This window comes from Apiospora aurea (assembly GCF_038362705.1).
Source record: "Apiospora aurea strain CBS 24483 chromosome Unknown utg000001l_segment0_segment0, whole genome shotgun sequence".
Classification (NCBI taxonomy): Eukaryota; Fungi; Ascomycota; class Sordariomycetes; order Amphisphaeriales; family Apiosporaceae; genus Apiospora; species Apiospora aurea.
The window spans coordinates 4,235,116-4,256,433 of NW_027117388.1; the positions used below are offsets into that span (position 1 = coordinate 4,235,116).

Genomic DNA, 21,318 nt, shown 5'->3' on the forward strand with positions numbered 1-21,318 from the left:
TTTGGCAGCATGGCTGTTGTGGCATGGATCTGTCTACATTCCAAGACAACGGAGCCGACCGACCGCGTGGAATGCCATCAGATACGTAGACGTCCATGCCCCCTCTCTTGATATCGCGAAATAGATATCTGGAAATAGTATATAATAACGGCTACTGCTTGTAGCAGCTACACAAATAACTATACGTCTTGACGCTTCCTCGGGCAATTGCTGGGCATTGGCCGGCGTGATGTTGAGAGCAACATGCTCCGTCTCTCGCGTTCTATGAGTACTGATGTATACGCTTCAGAGATCAAGCAGTTGCTGGAGCTATACCGGGTTTTGGCTTTCAGTCTGGCCTCATTCTCGCATTCAACGCCGAGTTATGTCCTGGATGCCGCTCCGGGTGCGGGGGCGGCGTCAGCCTTCAATTCGCGAGGTTACCGACATAGCCAATGCCACTTCTCGGGCTTGGGGATTCAGGTCTGATGGAACCACGCGGCAGCAAAATCATGGGCTCGACTCGACTCAAATGGAGGTTGATGTTAAGGATGTTGAGGATGTCGAAATGGCGGCTTGTGTTTTGGCCTGGCCTGGCGGTTATTTGCATACCTAGGTTAAATTGAATTGGCATCTTCCAAAGGCCCACAATTTCGCGTCTCCTACTTTCCGCTCTTTCTTCCATCATTCGGACCAGCTCGTCGACTCTCCCCGGCGTGGGAGCAAAGCCATGACAACCCACTCTCCACACAATCGCAGCCCGCCGACGAGACCTAGCTCCCCGGTCTCGCGCCTGCTTAGAAAGCCCGTCCGTACCTTGCAGGAGTACGTGGCGCTTCGTCATGGCCGCCGCTGCGGCTTTGTTGCCCTGGACTGCGAATTCGTCTCCGATGTACATTGGGACACCGAGCCCGATCCAGCCAAAGTCTTCGCGTCTCAGGCCCCGACCGAGGTCGGCCTTGCATTTGCACATGGCCCTTTTCGGTCTGCTGCTGCTGCTGCTGCTGCTGCTGCTGCTGGGACAAGACAAAGGTCCAGTCTACAGGACTTCTGTCGTGATCTCCATGTCGAGGCCATCTCAATTAAAGTCCAGGAGCCTTATCTCGAAAAACTCCAGCAGCTCGCCCAAAATCCCCCGGTCGGAGAAAGGGGCCGCAGCAAGCTTCGCGAGGAGTTCCAATTTGGCGAATCGGAATTCGTGCCCGTCAAGCAAGTCGAGGCCCGGGTGTGCCAAGCCGTCGAACAATACCGCGATAGCACGCCCGGTGCTAAAGTGGTCCTGGTAGGTTACGCCCTAGATGCCGATTTTAATGCCATGCGCCAGGCATTTCCCGCTCTTGCCGACCTATGTGACAGCTTCCTCGATTTGAGTACCCTTATCCGGTCTGATGTCTTCACCCCCGAGGCAGTCGTCGAACCGCCCGGCCTGCGGTCGCTGCTCAAGCTGTTCGGCTACCCCCAGCATGATTACGGCCTTAGTGAGAGCATGTACCACAACGCGGGCAACGATGCCGTCAAGACTCTGGCGCTGTTGCATGACTTGGCCCGGCCCGAACACATTGAGACTCTGCGGATACGCCAACAGATCCCCCATGAGATCCTGTTGTGCGAAGACGTGAAGCTCTCGAATTTCACCAACGTTGCTTTCGTCCGGCCTGCAGATCACATGTTTCTGCCTACCGCGCTGGACAGTGTGCTCAAGCTGGCCCTTCTCGCACTCCCGTACCGGCCTCAAATGGTGGGCATGCACAAGCAGCTCAAGAAGATACCAGAATCCCCGCTCAAGATCTCTGTGCCCCGAGGCTGGGTACGTTTTGGCTCGGCGGAGGATACGGAGGCCTTCGTCGAGGCGAAAGACCGCGTCATCATTGAAGGTACAGAGGTCAGAATCGCTCTGCGCGGCGACGGAGCGAGCCATACGAGAAGGGCTACTGCTGGTTCAAAGGCCGATCGACCTCATGAGACGGACGAGATCGGCAACCATGTTGGGGATGAGAGCCACGCGGAGGAAGATTTCCTTTCCCATGGGCTCTTTGAGTAAATCCGTCTTATCCTGGAGTGACCCGAATACTGCAATACCTGCTTACTTACATTGGATACATCTCACTCATGCCTGCCCCATTTCGGACTCGATCCGGAATGTGATCCCGGACTTAGACATCCTATTAGAGGGCGCTTGTTCTAGCGTCTTGGGTACGGTCCCCCAGATTTCCTGCGGAGAATACATAGTCATCGTCATGATACAGGGTACTTGCTCTTGGTTGGTTTATGGGCTTCCCTGTGTTCCTGTGATTGTCGGTTGGGGCAACCCGATCCCTTTCGGGGGTTGGGGGGGTCTTCTCCATATCGCATCCTTGACCAGATAGGATACGTTCCGATAGCTTTATCTCGAACCCCGGAACTTGGCCTATTAACACATGATTGACAGCTGTACGCCAACCTGCCAGCTCTCCACCATCGAAAGGCCGTGTCGTGCCTACGCAGAGTCTTGGCCGCAACCAAGCCCCCGACGGCGGTCGATACCAGTGCAATCTCCTCATTTTGGTATATCGATTGGCGGCGAAAAGGAAAGCACGGCCATGCAATTTGTCTTATATGATACACGAGTAGCTACTTACTTACGGATGTGATTCGCGGTTACAGTTAGCGACCATCTCGGTCGTTCTCCCATTGCTATCGTCAGTCCTGGCCGACCAGCCAAGTGGTGACAAGCTGACGACAAGCTGACGCATGCGACAGAATGGTTCGTTTACCTAGCAGGCACGCCGTCCTGGCGCCTTTTCAGTCCGCCGAGGCCTTTCGCGACTTTGTTCGCGCCCCGCAGACCGCAGGTGGGCGGGAGCAGATTGGCAACGAGAAATGGTCCAATCGCGATCTCGAGCCGACACACCCCGAGGAGCGAACATGGACGGCGATTAGCCTTCCCATGTATTGGTTCACCAACATGTTCAGCGTGACGGGGTGGAACGTCGCCGCCAGCCTGATCGCCGTCGGCCTGACCTGGCAGCAGGCCTTCATCTCGGCCGTCCTCGGCTGTCTCCTGTCTTCGCTCGCCATCGTCTTCATGGCGCGACCGGGTGTCATGTACCATGTCGGATACCCCATCATCGCGCGGGTCACCTTTGGCATGTACGGATCGTACTTTTTCATCTTCATCCGCGCCGCGGTCTGCATCATCTGGTACGGCGTGCAGAGCTTCTACGGGGCAAACCTCGTCTCCGTCTGCTTTCGCTGCATATTCGGCGATCTGTGGACGAAGTGGCCCAACGCTCTACCCGCTTCGGCCCATGTGACGTCCAAGCAGCTATTGGGGTTCTTCATCGTCTGGGTTGCCGAGTTCCCCTTTGTGGGTTCCCATCTTGGACCCCTCGGAGACGCACTTGACGCATGCTAACCAGACACTAGATGTTCATTCACCCCACCAAGATCCGACATCTCTTCACTTTAAAGGGCGTCGTCATGCCGATCGCTACCTTTGGCTTCTTCGGCTGGGCGATGGCGAATGGTGCTGGTCTCAGCGCGCTTGATGCAGCCAATAAGGCGGGGGAGAAGGTTGCCGCGACTACAACACTTGGATGGGCTGTGATGGTATGAAGCACCGCGTCGAACTAAACAACAGGAACGAACACATATGCTAACCCGCGGGCAGAATGGCATCAACGTCATCTTGGGAACTCTGTCGCCAATGCTGGTAAACCAGCCTGATTTGGCACGCTACTGCCAAAAGCCCTGGCATGCCGGTGCGCTTCAGGGGATCGTCGCCTTCACGGCGAAGGTTCTCGTCTTGTTTCTCGGTCTGGCCAGCACGGCCGTCCTTACGCCCACGCTAGGAAAGGCTTACTGTAAGCTGCTGCACCCTCTCCCCCCGAGTGAGTCGTATACATCAGATTGACACGGCCCCTAGGGAATCTCTGGGACTTGCTTGATGCCATTCTGGACAATTATTGGGGGCCCGCGGCCCGCGGCGGCGTCTTCCTCGTGTCTCTCAGCTTCCTCCTGGCTGTCATCGCCACCAACTTTGGATCCAACTCGATACCGTTTGGAGCAGACCTGACTGGATTATTCCCCAAGTACATGACCATAAAGCGTGGGCAGGTCTTGTGCGCATTCCTCGGCGTCGCCGTCGTGCCCTGGGAGCTTCTTGCCAGTGCCCAGGCATTCTTGTCGTTTCTTGGTTCCTACAATATCTTCATGGCACCGCTCTGTGGTGTTATCATCACAGACTACGTGTGGGCAAAGACTGGTAACTACCACATCCCCTCGGCCTACGACGGAACAAAGAGCAGCGCCTACTGGTACTGGGGTGGGGTCAATTGGATCGCAGTCTTGGTAAGCAATGAGGTTCCTGTGAACCATTCTCCGACGCAGAGCCGACTTATTCTGACATTACATTGCTACTACAGGCTTGGGTAGGTGGGATGACACTTGGGCTTCCTGGGCTCGTTGCGCAGTATCAACCACAGGCAGTCAGCCAGGCCGCCAAAGATCTTTACAAACTTGGATGGATTATCACGTTTGCGGCTGCCTGCATTCTCTACTGTATCATGACAATTCTCGTACGGCTGCGTGTCTTGCCTGCAGGATACGAGAGTGTGGCTCTGTCGTTCGAGTGCATGGCCAAGAACGGCCGAGAAGGTTTCTTGGATGGCGAAAGGGACGGTGTCGGTATTGCAGCGTCGCCCGTCTTGACAGCGGCCAGGGACAGTCGCAAAGACGGAGAGAAGATCTCCGAGATGAAGGTCTGACAGAGAAGAGATGGGTTCGTAATGAAAACCACCAAGTTTGTACGTATGGATAAAGTACGGTGTCCTATGTAGTGCACTCACCATGTAGTGATGTCTCCAATAGTGAACATGGTGGGGAGTTGGAGACGAGAGCCAAGCGGGGGAGATTCTGGGGAAGAGTAAGTACTTAGAGTACTTGTCAGGGGATGCCATGGGTGAATCTTGCTCGAGTCAGATAACCGACGCCAGCGAATGGCCCCAGTTTGTCGGGCTTTGCCAAAGAACAGCTCGGCCACTTTCGGGGTACCGACCGATAACCGCTCCGATGGGGTCCCTCCAAATCGTCGCGGAAGCGCATCCGATCACGGCTCCTGATATACTTATGCTTTCTTATATGAAGGGGATCCTGTGATAACACCATAGCAGCTGTAGATCAACGTTGAATCTGTACAGTGCTGCGTCATCTCGAAAGCGAATCGGCCCCTTTAATCCCTCATCTGTGCAAGCGTGCGTTTGTCATGGAAGCATATCAACTTACGGCAACGCAGGTGCTGGCGAGGCTCAAAGACGGCTCCTTGACAGTGGAGGACTATGCGCGCTCCTTACTCTCGAGGATAGAACAGCGCGACGCGACCGTCAAGGCATGGGCTTATCTAGACCCTGGGTACGTGGTGAACCAAGCCAAGGCTCTGGACCAGGCGCCCCGAGAGCAGCGCGGGCCCCTACATGGTGTTGCAGTCGCCGTCAAGGATGTGATTTACACAAAGGGTAATGTCTAAGTCTCCTCGCCGGAAGAGGACTCCCGCGCCTATTGTTGCTAGCTAATCTGTCCTTGATCTTGACCAGACATGCCCACTCAGTTCAATTCGCCCATCTACGAAGGCCATGCGCCATCAGTCGACGCAGCATCCATTGTCATACTGCGTAAAGCCGGCGCGCTGCTCTTGGGTACGCTTTTTGCTCCGTCCTCTCGCCCTCATCTGGGCGAACCATGGCGCTGACGGAGCACCACAGGAAAGACCACGACAACCGAGTTCGCAGCCAAGACGGTGGGACCCAAGACCAGCAACCCACACGATCCCACCAGGTCCCCTGGCGGCTCCTCCTCGGGGTCCGGCGCGGCCGTCGGGGACTTCCAGGCCACCCTCGGCCTGGGCACGCAGACGGGCGGTAGCACCATCCGCCCGGGCTCGTTCAACGGCATCTACGCGTTCAAGCCGACCTGGAACTCCATTAGCCGGGAGGGCCAGAAGATCTACGCCCTCCTCTTCGACACCCTCGGCCTGTACGCGCGCAGCGTCGACGACCTGGAGCTGCTAGCCGACGTCTTCGCCCTGCACGACGACACGCCGCCGCCCGAAGCGCCCTTCCGCGTGCGGGGTGCCAAGTTCGCCCTACTGAAGACCATGGTGTGGCCGGAAGTCGGCACGGGCACCGCGGCCGCCATGGACAAAGCTGCGGCCTTGCTGCGCGCGCACGGCGCCGAGGTGGACGAGATCCAGCTGCCGCCCGAGTTCGACGGCATGCCGCACTACCACCGCGTCGTGCTGCACGCCGAGGGCCGCGTCGCCTTCCTGCCCGAGCACCGCACCGCCGCGGACCGGCTGCACGGCTTCCTCGTCGGCCACGTCGAGAACGAGCACAAGTACATGCACGCCGAGCAGCTTCGCGCCTGGGACAGCATGGCAGCGCTGCGGCCCAAGATGGACGCCATCGCCGCCGGGTACGCGGCCATCGTCACGCCTAGCGTGCCGGACGAGGCGCCGAAAGGGCTGGAGAGTACGGGCAGCGCCAGCTTCTGCAGCATCTGGACTGTAGGTCAACGTCCTACGATCTGTCCATGGACACTCACTCTCGCATGAAGCTGACCGCGTTGGCAGGGACTGCATACGCCAACCGTGAATGTTCCAGGGTTCAAGGGAGAAAATAGCCTGCCGATTGGCCTAACGCTTGTAGCCCCCCGATACCACGACAGGCATCTACTCGTCGTCTCCAAAGCTGTGGGGGAAATCTTCGAGGCCGAGGGTGGCTGGGATCGGAATTCGTCAATGGGCGTCTAAGCAAGTTTCTGCATACTATACGAGCCCTTGGCCGATGTACTGTGCCTGTCGCTTCTAGGTGGCATGGTGGCATGGTGGCGTAGAAATGCCTAAATAAAATGAGCCGGCAGCAGTGGTATTGCTATGCATGTTAATATAGAAGAAGCGGAGTGATGTAACTGTGTTTGGAGACCCAATTCCGGATTTAGCAATTTAGCCACGGCAGTCAATGTGTTTCTTTCGTGTATGGCTTCGAAGACGAGCTGGGCCGGTATAAGTAGCAGGGGCAACTGGAGATGTATTGGAAAGTCAAGAAACCCTCCCAGCAGTGACACACTTTAGTGAATATGCTGACATATGCGACAATGTTCAACGGTCTGACTATCACGAAAGCCCTCTGGGCTCTGCTCTGGACGGCATGTCACATTAGCCGGGCAACGGCACAGTGTTCCCGAGACGAGCTCCTGGCCACTGCCGACAGCTACCTCGAAGCGCAGGCCAGCGGGACGACGGCGGGGCTCCGGATCTCGAGCGACAATTTCACCTACATGGAGAACAACAAGAAAGCCGACATGGCCAAGGGCCTGCTCAGCCAGCCCCTGAAGCTGGACCTGAACCGGTCCACGGCCGACACCGTGGCTTGCGCCAGCTACACCATGTTCATCTCGACGACGGGCTCGAAGCCGTACGTCGTGGGGACGCAGATCCGACACCAACCGCCGGACGGGTCGGCGAACGGCACGACGTCCATCACCATGATCGACACGGTGCGCGCGACGACGGGCGACCTCTTCTTCAACGCGCGGCAGACGCTGTCCTACATCCAAAAGGAGGACTGGAGCCCCATCGCGGATGCGGCGCGCCGGCCGGGCCGCGACGCCCTGCGCCACGCGGGGGATGCGTATCTGGACATGTGGACCAACGCGACGGCGGCCGGCTCAATCCCCTGGGGCACCGACTGTGAGCGGGTCGAGGGCTCGATGCTGACACGCCCCTGCGGGCAGACACTCCCGCGAGGGGCAGCGCCCGGGTCAACGGGCAACGCCGGTACGTCATCGACGAGGTCGTGGGCTCGGTCGACGTGCTGTGTGAGTTCAGCTCGCTGGGGGCGTGGCCCGATAGCCACGAGATCCGCATCGTGGACGGTAAGGTCAAGTACGTGCACACCATCACGGTGATGCGCCAGTAGGGCCCAGCGGGCCTCCTGGTCGGTGGTCTAGTGGCGGAGGCTTGGTTCTGAAATGGGAAGGGTTATCTACGGAAAGCCGACGTGATGGAATGCTACCGCGCGGTTCATAGGCTAGCCTACACGGGTTATATCATCTAGCAGACTTACTGCACCGAGTCAAGTCGTATGGTTTCTGCTTGGGCCTGTGCCCGTTTCAAATAAAGACTTGAATTCAAAACCATCATGAACTAACCCGTCGTTTTCCGTCTCACGCCGAGTTCAGGTAAAGGTTAGAAGCTTCCACCTCCCTCAACCACAAGCCCCAGGGCCGCATCACCGTGTCGCTCGCCATGCTCTTGGAAGCCTCGGCCTCCTCGGGCGACAGGAACTTGATGGGCTGCAGCGGGGCGTCGTTGCGGCTGTGGTAGGCGGCCTGGGTGGTTAGGGCGGTGGTCTGGATGGCGGCGTTCTGGGCCGTGTAGACGGCGCGGAGGACGGCCTCCTCGATGCCGCCCGCGCCGGCGACGGCGGTGAAGCCGTGGCCCCGCATCAGGACAACCGTGGTGGAGTACTTGAACTGCTGGGCGAGGGCGGCGCCGAGGGCTTCGGTGCGGACCAGCATGTCGCCGCTGCTGCTGCCGCCGGCGCCGGCACGGGCTGAGGCGATGTCCCAGACGGGCGACCAGTGGCCCAGGAAGCCGGCCATGTGATAGCAGGGCCGCAGCGGGACGCCGTTGATGGTGTAGGGCAGAACGGCGTCGGCGTGGCTGTGGACGACGCTCTGGATGGAGGGGTAGGCGCGGTACAGCTCGCTGTGGATGTGGCGCTCGGCGAAGCCCTTGGGGGCGTGGTCCGGGTCCACAGGAGCGGCGTCCTTGACCCAGTACTCGACCAGGTCGCGGGGCGACGTGATGGTGGCCGGGGCGGCGTCCCGGGACAGGATGAAGACGTCGGGCCTGGTTGGGTGGCGGACGGAGAGGTGGCCGTAGGCGTCCAGGACGCTGTGGTGGTGCAGGATGTGGCTGCCGCTGATGAGTTTACGGTGGACGACGCCCAGAGCGGCGGCTTTGAGAGCCTCTTGATCCATCGTGGTGGTTGTTTTGGGGCGTCAGTCGAGCAAGGTAGGGAGGGTTTGCTCATCTTGGTTTGGAGATGCTGTGTGCATCACCACCGCGTTGTGTGTGTTGCGTGTGACCTGCGTTACCATCATGTGACCTCGGCACCGATTGTGATGGTCGTCCGTCATGTCCCCCCAATCGGGCAGTGTGCAACTACCCCGACCTGCAGCTTCGCCAAGCCAAGCCAGCCCGCGCCGCGTCTTCCACTGATGCTGCAGCAGGTGAGAATGTTTGAGCAAATATAAAAGATGCCAACTCGCGATCCGGCGCTGTGGCTTGGCGCTAAAGGGTTGGGTCCGACAAGCTGAGGCTTGGCAGCGTAGAGAGAGCGAGAGAGAGAGAGAGAGCCTGCATCTGCAACTGCATCACGCCTGCGTCTGGGTCGCTCAAAGGCAAGACGGCTATGTCCACACACGAAACACATGCGGTGAAAGACGTCAAAGACGTCAAAGTTCCTGCCCCCGGCATTGGTATACATGCATGTACATGTACTTATATATAATCCTCAGCGTGCCCTCTCCTTGTTTGTATACCTTCCAGATCTATCTTTGTTGAGTACGCTACCCGCATCTATCTAACACGACCAAGACCAAGCATTCGCCATGCTCTCATCAATCCTCCTCCTCGCCACCTTGCAACTCTCGGCGGCACACTTCTCCATCGAGTATCCCACCTGGAGAGCCGACACGCTCGCCGAGAACACGACATACGACCAATGGCGGTACCCATGTATGCGACTTCACTCATCCTTCTTGTTTCTGCAGCCGCACGGGTCCTTTCACTGACGTGTATCCTTGAAAAGGTGCCGGCGCCGCTCCCGGTGCCGCTGGCAGGACGGAATGGCCGGTCCAGGGAGGCTCCGTCGTCTTGGGTCTCCACCACGAATGGACCTATGTCTTCGTCAACCTTGGCCTGGGCACCAATGCGAGCGCCTTCAACGTCTCCCTCACCCCAGACTTCGTCAACGCCACGGGAAGAGGCACATACTGTATCCCATCCCTGCCGCTTCCCATCCAGCCGCGTGATGGCGACAATGCCACCATCCAGGTCGTTACCTCGGGCAAATCTGGTTCGGCCCTCTATAACGTAGGTTCCGCCCCGACACTCGAGGGAAATCGTGCTTGGTGGTGAGCTAATGGTACTGTTGACAGTGCGCCGACATCACCTTCCGTTCGAGTGCCCAACTCTTGTCTGGCGATAAGTGCAAGAACAGCACTGGTATAACCGCAGAGTACGTTGGGCAGGCGTCCAACCCCTCTGCTGGCTCGTCTTCCAACTCCACTTCCGCTTCTAAACCTCCTGGAAATGCGGCTGCGGCGAAACGGCTGGATGCCGTCTCAATGATAGCCATGTTCGGGTTTTCCATGGTATATGTGCTAGATGTCAGACTATGAGACATTTCGAAGCATCGATGATATAATGCCGTCACACGCGACAACGAACAAGTGGTGTCGTTGAGTAAACGATCCCGAACATATATTACCTCGATGGCGACAGCGCTGCTCCCATCGTATTATGCCGTACGGTACGGATCGGTGATTATTGAGTGTCAAATATATAGTTGTCCCATCCCACTGAATGGGATGGATTATTCCACTGGATATGATGATTATTCCACTCATTGGATATACCGGTTATCCCACTTGATGTGATGGCTGTCCCGCTGGATGTGATGGTTGTCCCGCTGGATGTGATGCAAGTTCGGACATTACCTTCGCCATGGTGATTCGATGGCTCGGGTTAGGTGTTAGCATCTGCGAGACCAGCAGGTGCAGCTTATCACGTGTATTCAACTTCGACTTCGCCTCGTTCACCTCGTTCAGCCACTGCTGCATTTGGGTTACAGCGGAAGCACCTTTGCTGGGATGGTGCGACCTTCGGTTGAGATCGGCAATCATCCAGTACAACTGCTTGGGGTGTCCCTGGCGACCACGAGCGTCGGGAAAGGTAATCTTCCTGAGCACGTACAGCATGGTGACGCCCAAGGCCCAGACGTCCGAGGGGCTCCCTCGCAGCTTTTTCCCAATGAACTCGGGAGGGACGTAGTACGGTGTGCCCCCCGTTCGTCGCCGCATCATTCGAAAGTGTTGATAGACCAAAGTCGCACAGAACCGCGCCGCGGTCCCGCGAGTATAATATATTGGCAGGCTTGATATCATTATGGACGCGCTTTCGTTGGTGTACGTAGTTCAGCGCGCCCGCGATATCCTTAAGGATTCGCACCGCATCGGCACGATTGCCCGTAAAGGTGTCAGTTCCTGCATCTCGCCAGACGCTGCGAGCCGCTAGGTCTTTGCCGTCCACATGCTCCATATATAACGACAGGTACCGCGCGTCGCCACCGTACAGCTTTACGATCGACTCATGTTGGAGGTCATCCTGGCTCCGATACTCGCGTAGCCATACGTCTGCCTGGCGGATAACATTCCTATGGCTGTCCTGCGGTCTGGCGTTATTTGGCCCGCTCGTCTTGAGTACTTTCACCGTGATGACACCACCGTCAGGGACCTCGGGGACCTTGGAGTGTTGAGCAGTAAAAACCGAGGACGCTGCCGTGGTGGCAATCTGGTCGCGCTTCGTCAACCGGTATTGGTCGAGCTCGTAGCCACCCGGAATTGCAATAGTTTCGTCCTTTCCAACTTGTAACAGGGCTTGTGGATAGAATACGATGACGCCGTCGTCGTCGACATTGGAAATGCGCCGTCTTTTCTCGGCCGTAGCCGCCTCTCCGCCGTCTTTCTCGGAGAAGGATCTCTTGGTCGATGACTTGAGGGATCTCTTGACCAATGAGTTAAGGGCACCAGAACTACTACTTGTACTTGTAGTAGCTGAAGGGACAATCGATGGCTCATGAGGAGCCCAGACTGTTGCAACGTGTTTGGTCAATACCCTGAAGTCTATGACAGCCGTCCCATAAACACTGAGTCTCCATGAGGCTGGACATAGCTCCTTGGTAGTTCCAGGCACGAGTTCTTCTTCGAAATTGGCATAGCCATCCTCTCCATCCACGAGTGATGGTGACAACTTCGTTAGAGTAATGGGGACGTCCGAGCGGTTATACAGGATTTGATTGTCGCTCGCGGGGTCGTAGTAAAGCTCACACCAGATAGGGGGTCGCGTCTCGTCGACGCCACTTTCTCCAGGTATCCGCAGCGCGAAGTTGATGTCTTTAGAGGTCTGAGTCACCGCCAACACTTTAGTCTCGGCCTTTTCAGCGGCCGCATCCGCAACCTCGGCGCGTAGAGCGAGCCATCTGCAGCTGTCCGAGCCGGGACTAACGGAGCGGCTCCTGGTCAGTGGCCGCACCAAGATACGGATCCCTTCGTCTCGATGTTTGTCATGGATGATAAGTTTATCCAAAGGGATCGAGTCATCGGATGACTCCAAATCCTCGGGGACACGAATGCTGTTCTTAAGTCGGCTGTCTATTTCCGCCTGGGAGAAGGGTTCGGTCCTCTCCTCGGAATAGTAGTATTCGCCCATGGCGAGAGCAGGCTGAACTGGTCAATAATAAAGCGTTAACCCACAGATCCGACTTCTGATGGATGCTCGCCCACTTACCAGTTGGCGTCCTTCGGCGGAATAGTATTAAACTACCGCTGAAATTGGAATCAACGTTTGGATAATCGTCAACGCGTTAGATTTTCAGCCGTCGAATAACTGTTCATTCCATTCTCAGTCAATGGTGATCAGTCCGGTTTGCGTTTACTCCAGTGAATGTTCATTCCAACCTGGGTCAACGGGTAACCATTCGGGGAGCGTTTATTCCAGTGTACAGTCAAAATGCAGTTGAACAGGAAATTTGGGAATAACGAGAAGCAAATGGAGAGCGGGAGGCCCCTTGAAGCTCTTCAACCGGCCGCTGCCACTGTGTACTTGTAGAGAAGACAACGTCAGGTGCAGTGTCCTCAGGGCCTATTCGTGGTGAACACGAACCCGGAACATTGGAGGAGTCATGGTATGTAGCCGTCAGAAGTCTGTTGCGGCTGATCCCGCGCTGGAGTCGCCTGGCTGCCTAGGATTGCTGCTGTTAAAAATGGTGCCAGGGTGCGCGAACGGGGGCGGTACAAGAGTACCTACATTTCGCCTGATGTCTGCATAGCCCTGACCACAGCCCCGGTTGCCGTTTTGACTGTCAGATCGGTGGGACATGCAATGCTCCCCGTCATACGAATAGACTACACCTGGCATTGGTATTATAGTCAACCCTCCAATACAGCCTGGGTAATGAACAGAGCGGCTATTCCACCGAGTAACCCAGCAATAAAAACAGGGAAAACGCAATAATGAAAAAAATCGAATAGAATATCCAGTCCCGACTATTCTCAAACTACTTACTTGTCAAGCCCAATGGCGACCTCGGAATTACACCACTCTTGAAATCACCAGTATCTATTTCAAAATAGGTGGTGCAATCCCGAGGCAGCTAGTGGGGCTTTACACGTAGTTTGTTCGCATGACCGGACCGGGAGACATGCGCGCAATCGAGACGGTGTCCATCCAACCATGGGAGCACCAGTGACTCTACTGCTTGCTCCGCCCTTTTTGGGGAAGATGGGCATCACAGGAAGAGGTGGGTAAGCTGAGCATAAAAAACAACCCCCCCCAAAAAAAACCCGTCATGATGGCAGTCGGCTGGCTGTGCATGAGGTGCAGCCAGCTGTTCAAGGATGGTGTCACTTTCCAATGTTCGCCTCAAACATCTCCCGTGACGCGCCAGCTGGAATATAGGATATGATTGTATATAGAAGAGAAAGTTTGCAAATCGAGCACGCAGGCACAATTAGGCTTGCCAGAGTTCTCGGTAGCCATCCATCCACACATGCGTGTAGCACTCTGGCAAAGCCTATCTGGTCGACGGATTGTGGACTGGCGGCTGCTGAGGGAGGGAGGCATCGCAATCACCCGATTGATTGGTTGCCCAACATTGGCGTGGGAATTTGTGCAGCGGGGCCTGTTGAATCGTTTCCCTTCGGCAGAGGGGGTGTCCCTATGGATATTCGCAGGACATTGACCAACACAGAATGGCGGCCACAACCCCGATTTGTGAACAACGGGGGCGTCTATTCGGGTGCCCATGGGCTGTATCATGCCTCTCGGTTGAGATGAGAGCGTTGCAGAATATCAACTTGATACCTTTTTGCTGCTTAGATGGGCCGTCTAGTAGTTGGGAGCCTTGTCGAGGACACGGCACCTTGTTTGGCCAAGGATATGTGAAAATAAGTATGTACCCAGGCATCACCTCTCTGCTGATCAAGAGCATTGGATGGACGGACCATTCGTACACGCCCGTACCGTGGCTTGCCTACAGTAAGGTTGGGATTCGGGAACTTGGGAGAGGGCGAAAATGCAGCCAACGGCAGGATGCTCCCAGGATGCGACGTATTTTCATCATGGGGGCAACTGCGATTGGCAGATCGGACCACTAAAACTGGGCGTGTCAGACACATGCGTGCCCCGAAGGCCGGTTGATTGGCCAGACGGAGGCCGCTATCAGGCTAGACGCAGTAAGCCCTTTGCAGTGCAGTCTAGGCAGTCCCGCGGGCTGCACGCTACGGTGCTTGGCGGCCCTACGAGCAGGTCAGACCCAGTTTAGGCCTGAACTCTCAGGCAGCGACAGGCAGCGTGTCGGAGAATGGGCACCCAGGCTCGCCCAACTCGTTTGAAACCGCTCCCGGCTAGGCTGTTCCGTGGTCATATCCTCCCCATCTTCCCCCATTTCCCCGTCAACAAAGGCTCGTCAACGCTCTGCAGTCACAAAGGGTTCCCCAGAGGCACACGCGAAGCCATCACCGCGCCCGCCGATTCCCTCCAACCCCCTAGCCAACTTCTTCTTCACTGAACGAACACCGCCGCAATGGACCTGATGGCCTGTATCTAGATCGATGCTTTCCCGACGAGCCCGCCTGAACGACACGACACACGACACCCTGTATACCATAGCCATCGCGACGACCACGCTTTGCGCACCGCGCCCTAGCCCGTCTTTCCCTTTCCGGACCTTGTTTTATTCTATTATTATTATTTTCCTTTCCTGCGTTTTGTTTGTGCCGTTTGGATTTCGATTTTCGCTCTTGATACCCCCACCGATAGACGTAGAATGGACGACGAACTAAGTTGGTCATGGCCCGCATGGAAGTTCGGAATGAAGAGGGACGACCTCTTTACCAAGCTGCACGACCAGTACAACACTTTCCAGTCCACCATTCAAGACCCCGAGGCCTTCCACCACGATGTGTTCGAGATTTCAAACTCCGCCGCCACCGCAGATGAGTTCCACCGTCTTCTGGCCGACCGCAGAGAGCAACGCCTTCGCGAGCTGAACGACTGTCTCGAGTCTGCCTCATTCGAGATCGTTGGCAATCCCAATCTAATTGGTACGGATCAGTGGCAATACGCCGTTCAACTCTTCCGGACAAAGTCGCTGGACTCGCTGGTTAGATACTTCTCATCCTACCTTCCTGACGGCCACCCATGGCGCCAGTCCGACGCCGACGACGAGCAGAATGACGGCGACGCGCGAACGACCGTGTCTTCCACTGATTCTGCTGTCGATGTTGTCGGTGACCACGACCACAACTCCAGCAAGCCCTTCTTCGATGAGGGCGACCCGTACTTCATCACCGATGAACCCCTTGTCATCAATACATCTGTCCCTGCGAGCCATCTCCCCCCTTCCCCCGATCAATGACCATGTGCTCTGATTCCTTGGCTGCTTCGCCTGTGAGCGACGATGGCCATCACAAATACAGCCTGGCCACCTTGACTCCAGCACGGACCCTGTCCTTTTCAGACTCGGAGTCTGATGTAATGGCGCAATCCGGCCTGCTCCCTTTCGAGCACGACTACGAGGAGTCGCAACCTGACGAGAGTCCTGTCACATCGGTTTCTGACCTCTCGGTATCGAGATTTTCTACCGACTTTGATAAGGACGATTTCAGGCACGAAGCTATCACGCTTGCAGGGTGTGAAGGTTCGGTCGAGGACTCGGTGGAGTCGGATACACCCACACCACATAACGAAACACCGGCAGATTCGTACATGTCTTCGGGACCTGCAAGGTCGGCGACCTCATTAGGTACAACATCCACCCTCTATGCACACGTACTGCAGGAGTACGCTCGGTCATCCCGAAAAAATAGGCGAGACGGCAGTCCTTCGAGGGCTGGGAGGCGGAAGAGTCCCGATTTGGGACGCATACAAAAACCACTGCAGGACCCAGTAAGGGTCAGGCCAAAAGGTCGGCAGAGGAATGATTAACGATGCTTGGTGAATTTTGCAAATATGCTACGATGGCAGTGTACATAGTCTAATGCCGGAAACATTATTTTTCCTGAATGTCGGTTTGCGTTTCCACTCTTCCTCGTCGCCGCTCAATGTCGCCCGAGACGTAGGGTCAAGCCGAGATTTATGTCACCACCACGGTTGGTGTTTTCTATAGGGCGTCCGGCAACACGCGAATGGTTAATTGTGCTGATAAGACAGGCCTATAATCGGCTACCATGGCAAGGAGCGAGGTCAGGAGATGAATATGATGATCATATCTGGACCTACATAACTGCATGTGCTCATGGTGATGTTGGTTGCCAAGTCCAAATCGAGCAGGAGTGGTGAGCGAGCGTCTGGGGTACAGTGCCTGAGAAGACCCGTACAAGCTAACCCTGTCATGGCGGGGTAATCCAAGCTGCTGGTAGGTAGAGTACCTAGACGTTGATGGCCCTGCATGGGATAGATTACTTCAAACCGGTGGGCTTCGGTGGTAAGAGTCTACATCGAAGGCAGGTCGTGAGGTCATTGGCTTTCAGTAAGCCTAGCTTGTGAAGGCAGGAAGCCCCAGGCAGGAAGCCCCAGGCAGGAAGCCCCAGGCAGGAAGCCCCAGGCATATGAAAATGAGGTCATGCGCCAGAAAGGGGCATCCTTGGTCTTTGTAGGGCTCTCCCACATGCCTGAGGTAAACAGGGCTATCAAGGTGCCCTCGGCTGCTTGAAGGTAATGATGGCTTTATATCATCATCATCGTCGTATTCATCACCACTGCCTTCCACATCATCAGGGCGCTTCGAAGTAACTATTTGCATATATAAAACACTGTAATATATCCAGTGACACATCATCCACAATACCAATGTTCTACTTGACCCTCGTCTCACTCAAGAACACCCTTTCCGCGGGTCTCCAAAAGATCAGTGATTCCGTCCTTCTAAACGACGACAAAGCTCTCGAATCACTACCCGAGCCGTACATCCCCTCCGCCACTGCGTCAGAACAGCTCGCCGCCAGAGAAGACTGCAACAGGACGATGGCAGGCAGCGACCACGAGACGCTCCGGGAGAAAGCTTCCAAGAAGCTCCACGGGTCCGATGCCAACCCGAGTATGTTGGGCGACCCCATTAGCCTCAAGGCCGAGAGCAGCGAGACGAACCCTACCCCTGACGAAGCGGGAGCTGGTCGGTCCCTGTCGTCCAGTAGCCCCAGCCAAAGCAGCTCAGAAACTTGCGACAAGGAAAACACACAGAATAGCGACAGTCGTGGGGGCGACACATTGCGCGAAAGGGCGGCCAAGCAGTTGAAAGGTCCGCACGCGAATCTGAGCCAACTTGGCGATCCTATCAGTCTTAAGAGAAGAACGAGACGAGCGACCACTTACCGAAGCCTGATGAGGCTGGAGCCCGACACCGCGCATCCAAACTATAAACGGCCATGTAATCACAGGTTTAGGGGTTTGCCTATGAAAGAACCATTGTGCCTTTGTTAATATCGGTAGTCTACCGAATTGATTTCATCGAGAGCGCTCATCCAGAAGGCAGCCAAGTTTAGGACCCTTTTCTCTTATTTGTCATCAATCACGTTGGCAAAGGGTTGGCGGAAAGCATGGGGTTTGTCAATGGCGGCATCGCTAATAAATGTATGATTGCGTGATGCGCTTACAAATTGCATTGAACGTTTACGCTGAGCTGCAACGCAGTAACTTCGATGAACCTCCTCCATCCATGTATCCAGATGTTTGAATGCACCCCGATGTTAGCATCTCATTTTAGCAACTCAACCCAGCTAATGCGATAAATCGTACCAGTGGAAGTTCTCGACTTTTTACATGCCTCCGTTGATCTTTTTCATCCGAAAGCCCTTGTTGTGATCGTAGGCCGTCGACGCAGCCGCTCAATCCGGACCACCATCTCATTGATCGTACTCGGCTAACCCGCCATGTCTGTACGTCGTGGACCTGATTGTGATAAATTCCCCCTCTATTACCAACTCTAACATGCCTACGCGGCAGCAGAAAGACCCGGTTTATCAAGAGGACAGGAAATTTGTCCGTCCTGCGTCGACTTTTCGCAATTTCATCTCGAGGGATCCTACCTCACAATTCCCAGCCGAGAAAGGTCGATATGCGCTGTGAGGGAAAACTGCCCCCTGACAAGAGATCCCCATTACTGACTATTACGTTCGCAGCTATATCAGCACGGGGTGTCCCTGGGTAAGCCATGCAGCATAATATACTCCTGGCGCAAGTCAGCTTACAGCCAATCCCTCAAGGCACACCGCACCCTGATAGTACGCGGGCTCAAACACCTCGAAGGTATCATCGATCTCCACCTTGTTGGCAGTCTGAGGCCCCCCGCCGGATGGATGTTCGATGGCACATTCGGCTCGCCTACCGAGGACCCCCTGCATCCTGGCTTTACCACCCTTCGCCAACTGTACGAGCTGGTTGAGCCCGGCTACAGCGGTCGCGTTACCGTCCCTGTCCTATGAGATAAGAGGTCGGGCACCATCGTCAACAACGAGTCAAGTGAGATTATCCGCATGTTTTACACCGAGTTCGACGACCTGCTTGCACCCGAGTACCGCGAGGCGAACCGACCTGGTGGTGGTCTGTTCCCGGAGCCCTTGCGGTCGCAGATCGACGAGCTCAACGGATGGTTGTACAACACGGTAGGCCATCTATTCGTTCTGTCTTGCCCTCGCGATACTTGGCTGTCTGTGAATTTTCTGCCGTTGAGAGGGCTGTCCCCCCTTTCAAGACACGGATCGTCTAGAGCAGCAAGGCTAACATCGAATGGTGACAACAGGTCAACAACGGCGTCTACAAAACGGGCTTCGCCAAGACACAGGAGGCATACGAGGAGAACCTGTATCCGCTCTTCACGTCTCTGGACAGACTGGAAGCCATCCTGGCATCCCACCCAGACCAGGCCTTCCTCTTCGGCGACCACATTACCGAGGCAGACGTGCGGCTCTACACCACACTGATACGGTTTGACACTGGCTACGTGCCCGTCTTCTACTGCAACCTTAAGACCATCCGTCATGACTATCCGTCATGACTATCCGCATCTGCACCTTTGGCTTCGGCGGCTGTACTGGGATCAGGGAGAGGCAACAGCGGGTGGTGCGTTCCACAAGGCCACAGAGCCGTGGATTAAGTACTATGGCGAGGGCTATGCCATTGGTCGACAAGCGGTGGTGGCTCCCGAGTCGCCTCTCATCATTCCCAGGGGACCATTGGTCCTGATAGAGCCATTGGAGGAGTATGAGAAGCTGTGATTGGTCCAAGTCGAGTGTGTGCTCTATGTATGCGCGTGTGTACATACATGTAGCGCTTTCGTGTTCCATAGCAGTGCTAATGTTGAATCGAACCAAGACGCTGCTGACCTACCGATACAAAGGTATGGGCTTGTACGCTAAGCAGTATAGATCAGCGTTACGTTTCCGATCGCGGACAAATACAGGATCCGTGATGTTGGACTGCTAGGATCTGCGAGGTAAGGGGTCCTCCGGGTGCCTGGTGGCTGGCTAGTCTCCAGGCGACTGGATTCCTGCGTACAAATAGATAAGCGCCGGATTTCCCGGTCTCCTCGTCATCCATCTCATCATCGAATCGAACTCATCCCATATGTTACTTTCGGGTCATCAGATATCGGTACAGTCAATAAGTCAATCACGATGGCATCACTTTACGACCAGTCTATCCCCGTGTTTGTCAAGTACCTCAAGAACTTCTCGGCTATGATTGACAAGTCAGCTGCATACGCCGAAGAAAAGGGCATCAGCCACGATGACTTGCTCAGCTATCGTCTAGTTCCCGACCAGAGACGGTAAGCTACATCTTTTTTCCGTATTGCCGGTGTTAAGATGGGAATCCTGATAATGTGCTTGCCCGGCTCGGTGGTCTCCCGAAGCGACGCCAACCCAGGCAGCCACTATCGCGTCCTTCAAAACCACTGGGTAAGTAACCATGTTAACCATCCCGGCAGTCTTACGTACCAGGTTCAGAGCTGCTGCAACACCGTCGTCTGGTTCATAGACCGCGTTGCCCGTCGCGAGCACGTCGCTATAGCAGATGACGAGACAACCATCGCTCAGCTCAAAGCACGGCTTGACCGGACCGTCGAATACGCCGAGGGCGTCGGGGCGGCCGAGCTGAGCAATACACCCATCACCATGCTGGACAGATTCCACTTTGCGTCGGCGCAGACGTACCTGTCGGAGTTTTCCATTCCAAACTTCCACTTCCACCTCAGTACAGCGTACTGTATCCTCAGGACACAGGGGGCACCGCTCGATGCGATGGACTACCTGGCAAACGTGTTTCAGCCAATCACAAAGACATGATTCCCGTTGGTACACTGGATCTCGGCTCTACATGTGAGCGAACTTATGCGGCATCTTTGTCAGGCCATGTTCCTTCGGATGGCGTAGGAACTTGGGAGATAAGCAAAGGCGTAGTATAAGGAAGGTGTAAGGACCTCGGGTAGGAACAATAATTGTAGACATGCCGATGTCTTTTCGGCAACCCATTTCGTACCTAGTTAAGTGAAGAAGCTTGAATCTATGAACTCCAGACTTGTCGGATCAATACTGCATTTGCAGAATAACGCCTGCTATTTCCGTGGACACCGGGCTTAGGTTTACTGGGTGTCACCTCTCCCCCCGAGTGCTTCCTGGCCAGAACAAACAACCAGCTGCGGTGGCTGCAAGCAATTTGTCTTGTGGCAGCCTCAAGTAAACAGCAACGCCCAGGAATTCTCCAGGGCTCAGTTGTGCTCTTGGCCATTCAGTGGTTCCTCCTGGGCCAACTTCTCTACAGCCGAACCACCACTTTTCCCATTCATTTCACGACGCAGGCTGCAAGGACACCTTTTCATATACGCCAAGTAGTATTTCTGCCCACTCAGTGCCGCATCCACTCCCATCCAGCCTACTTCTCTTGCCCTTTGTCCCAAACAAACAGCAGAAGGCTCAACCCAACCAAGTCACACACATAAATCACAACCATCACCCACCCAC

General features: G+C 55.6%; 12 protein-coding genes across 12 annotated transcripts; 10 read left to right on the plus strand and 2 right to left on the minus strand.

Moving 5' to 3' along the window:
• Nucleotides 1–709: 709 nt before the first annotated feature.
• PG986_001330 (uncharacterized protein) lies at nucleotides 710–2,020 on the plus strand (the record flags this gene model as incomplete). The annotated part of the gene is made up of 1 exon (XM_066837552.1): nucleotides 710–2,020. One exon carries the CDS (start codon nucleotides 710–712, stop codon nucleotides 2,018–2,020), a length of 1,311 nt encoding a protein of 436 aa, XP_066706445.1.
• Nucleotides 2,021–2,719: 699 nt separating this feature from the next.
• Nucleotides 2,720–4,724, plus strand: PG986_001331 (putative uracil permease; the record flags this gene model as incomplete). The annotated part of the gene is made up of 5 exons (XM_066837553.1): nucleotides 2,720–3,325; nucleotides 3,385–3,567; nucleotides 3,629–3,821; nucleotides 3,884–4,308; nucleotides 4,383–4,724. The coding sequence occupies 5 exons, from the start codon at nucleotides 2,720–2,722 to the stop codon at nucleotides 4,722–4,724; spliced, it is 1,749 nt and encodes a 582-aa protein (XP_066706446.1).
• A 497-nt stretch (nucleotides 4,725–5,221) lies between these two features.
• Nucleotides 5,222–6,763, plus strand: PG986_001332 (uncharacterized protein; the record flags this gene model as incomplete). The annotated part of the gene is made up of 4 exons (XM_066837554.1): nucleotides 5,222–5,471; nucleotides 5,550–5,651; nucleotides 5,718–6,517; nucleotides 6,584–6,763. The coding sequence occupies 4 exons, from the start codon at nucleotides 5,222–5,224 to the stop codon at nucleotides 6,761–6,763; spliced, it is 1,332 nt and encodes a 443-aa protein (XP_066706447.1).
• Nucleotides 6,764–7,107: 344 nt separating this feature from the next.
• Nucleotides 7,108–7,931, plus strand: PG986_001333 (uncharacterized protein; the record flags this gene model as incomplete). Its single annotated transcript, XM_066837555.1, has 2 exons — nucleotides 7,108–7,702; nucleotides 7,747–7,931. 2 exons carry the CDS (start codon nucleotides 7,108–7,110, stop codon nucleotides 7,929–7,931), a joined length of 780 nt encoding a protein of 259 aa, XP_066706448.1.
• Nucleotides 7,932–8,178: 247 nt separating this feature from the next.
• On the minus strand, nucleotides 8,179–8,997 carry PG986_001334 (uncharacterized protein; the record flags this gene model as incomplete). Its single annotated transcript, XM_066837556.1, has 1 exon — nucleotides 8,179–8,997. The coding sequence occupies one exon, from the start codon at nucleotides 8,995–8,997 to the stop codon at nucleotides 8,179–8,181; it is 819 nt and encodes a 272-aa protein (XP_066706449.1).
• Nucleotides 8,998–9,630: 633 nt separating this feature from the next.
• Nucleotides 9,631–10,159, plus strand: PG986_001335 (uncharacterized protein; the record flags this gene model as incomplete). The annotated part of the gene is made up of 2 exons (XM_066837557.1): nucleotides 9,631–9,757; nucleotides 9,831–10,159. 2 exons carry the CDS (start codon nucleotides 9,631–9,633, stop codon nucleotides 10,157–10,159), a joined length of 456 nt encoding a protein of 151 aa, XP_066706450.1.
• A 159-nt stretch (nucleotides 10,160–10,318) lies between these two features.
• PG986_001336 (mitogen-activated protein kinase kinase) lies at nucleotides 10,319–12,511 on the minus strand (the record flags this gene model as incomplete). Its single annotated transcript, XM_066837558.1, is given in 3 exon segments — nucleotides 10,319–10,353; nucleotides 10,812–11,058; nucleotides 11,078–12,511. 3 exon segments carry the CDS (start codon nucleotides 12,509–12,511, stop codon nucleotides 10,319–10,321), a joined length of 1,716 nt encoding a protein of 571 aa, XP_066706451.1.
• A 2,617-nt stretch (nucleotides 12,512–15,128) lies between these two features.
• Nucleotides 15,129–15,719, plus strand: PG986_001337 (uncharacterized protein; the record flags this gene model as incomplete). Its single annotated transcript, XM_066837559.1, has 1 exon — nucleotides 15,129–15,719. The coding sequence occupies one exon, from the start codon at nucleotides 15,129–15,131 to the stop codon at nucleotides 15,717–15,719; it is 591 nt and encodes a 196-aa protein (XP_066706452.1).
• A 119-nt stretch (nucleotides 15,720–15,838) lies between these two features.
• On the plus strand, nucleotides 15,839–16,284 carry PG986_001338 (uncharacterized protein; the record flags this gene model as incomplete). The annotated part of the gene is made up of 2 exons (XM_066837560.1): nucleotides 15,839–16,106; nucleotides 16,244–16,284. 2 exons carry the CDS (start codon nucleotides 15,839–15,841, stop codon nucleotides 16,282–16,284), a joined length of 309 nt encoding a protein of 102 aa, XP_066706453.1.
• Nucleotides 16,285–17,152: 868 nt separating this feature from the next.
• PG986_001339 (uncharacterized protein) lies at nucleotides 17,153–17,460 on the plus strand (the record flags this gene model as incomplete). Its single annotated transcript, XM_066837561.1, has 2 exons — nucleotides 17,153–17,399; nucleotides 17,429–17,460. 2 exons carry the CDS (start codon nucleotides 17,153–17,155, stop codon nucleotides 17,458–17,460), a joined length of 279 nt encoding a protein of 92 aa, XP_066706454.1.
• Nucleotides 17,461–18,289: 829 nt separating this feature from the next.
• PG986_001340 (uncharacterized protein) lies at nucleotides 18,290–19,575 on the plus strand (the record flags this gene model as incomplete). Its single annotated transcript, XM_066837562.1, has 6 exons — nucleotides 18,290–18,423; nucleotides 18,481–18,505; nucleotides 18,565–18,768; nucleotides 18,790–18,963; nucleotides 19,101–19,285; nucleotides 19,329–19,575. 6 exons carry the CDS (start codon nucleotides 18,290–18,292, stop codon nucleotides 19,573–19,575), a joined length of 969 nt encoding a protein of 322 aa, XP_066706455.1.
• A 399-nt stretch (nucleotides 19,576–19,974) lies between these two features.
• On the plus strand, nucleotides 19,975–20,643 carry PG986_001341 (uncharacterized protein; the record flags this gene model as incomplete). The annotated part of the gene is made up of 2 exons (XM_066837563.1): nucleotides 19,975–20,126; nucleotides 20,286–20,643. 2 exons carry the CDS (start codon nucleotides 19,975–19,977, stop codon nucleotides 20,641–20,643), a joined length of 510 nt encoding a protein of 169 aa, XP_066706456.1.
• Between the last annotated feature and the right edge of the window lie 675 nt (nucleotides 20,644–21,318).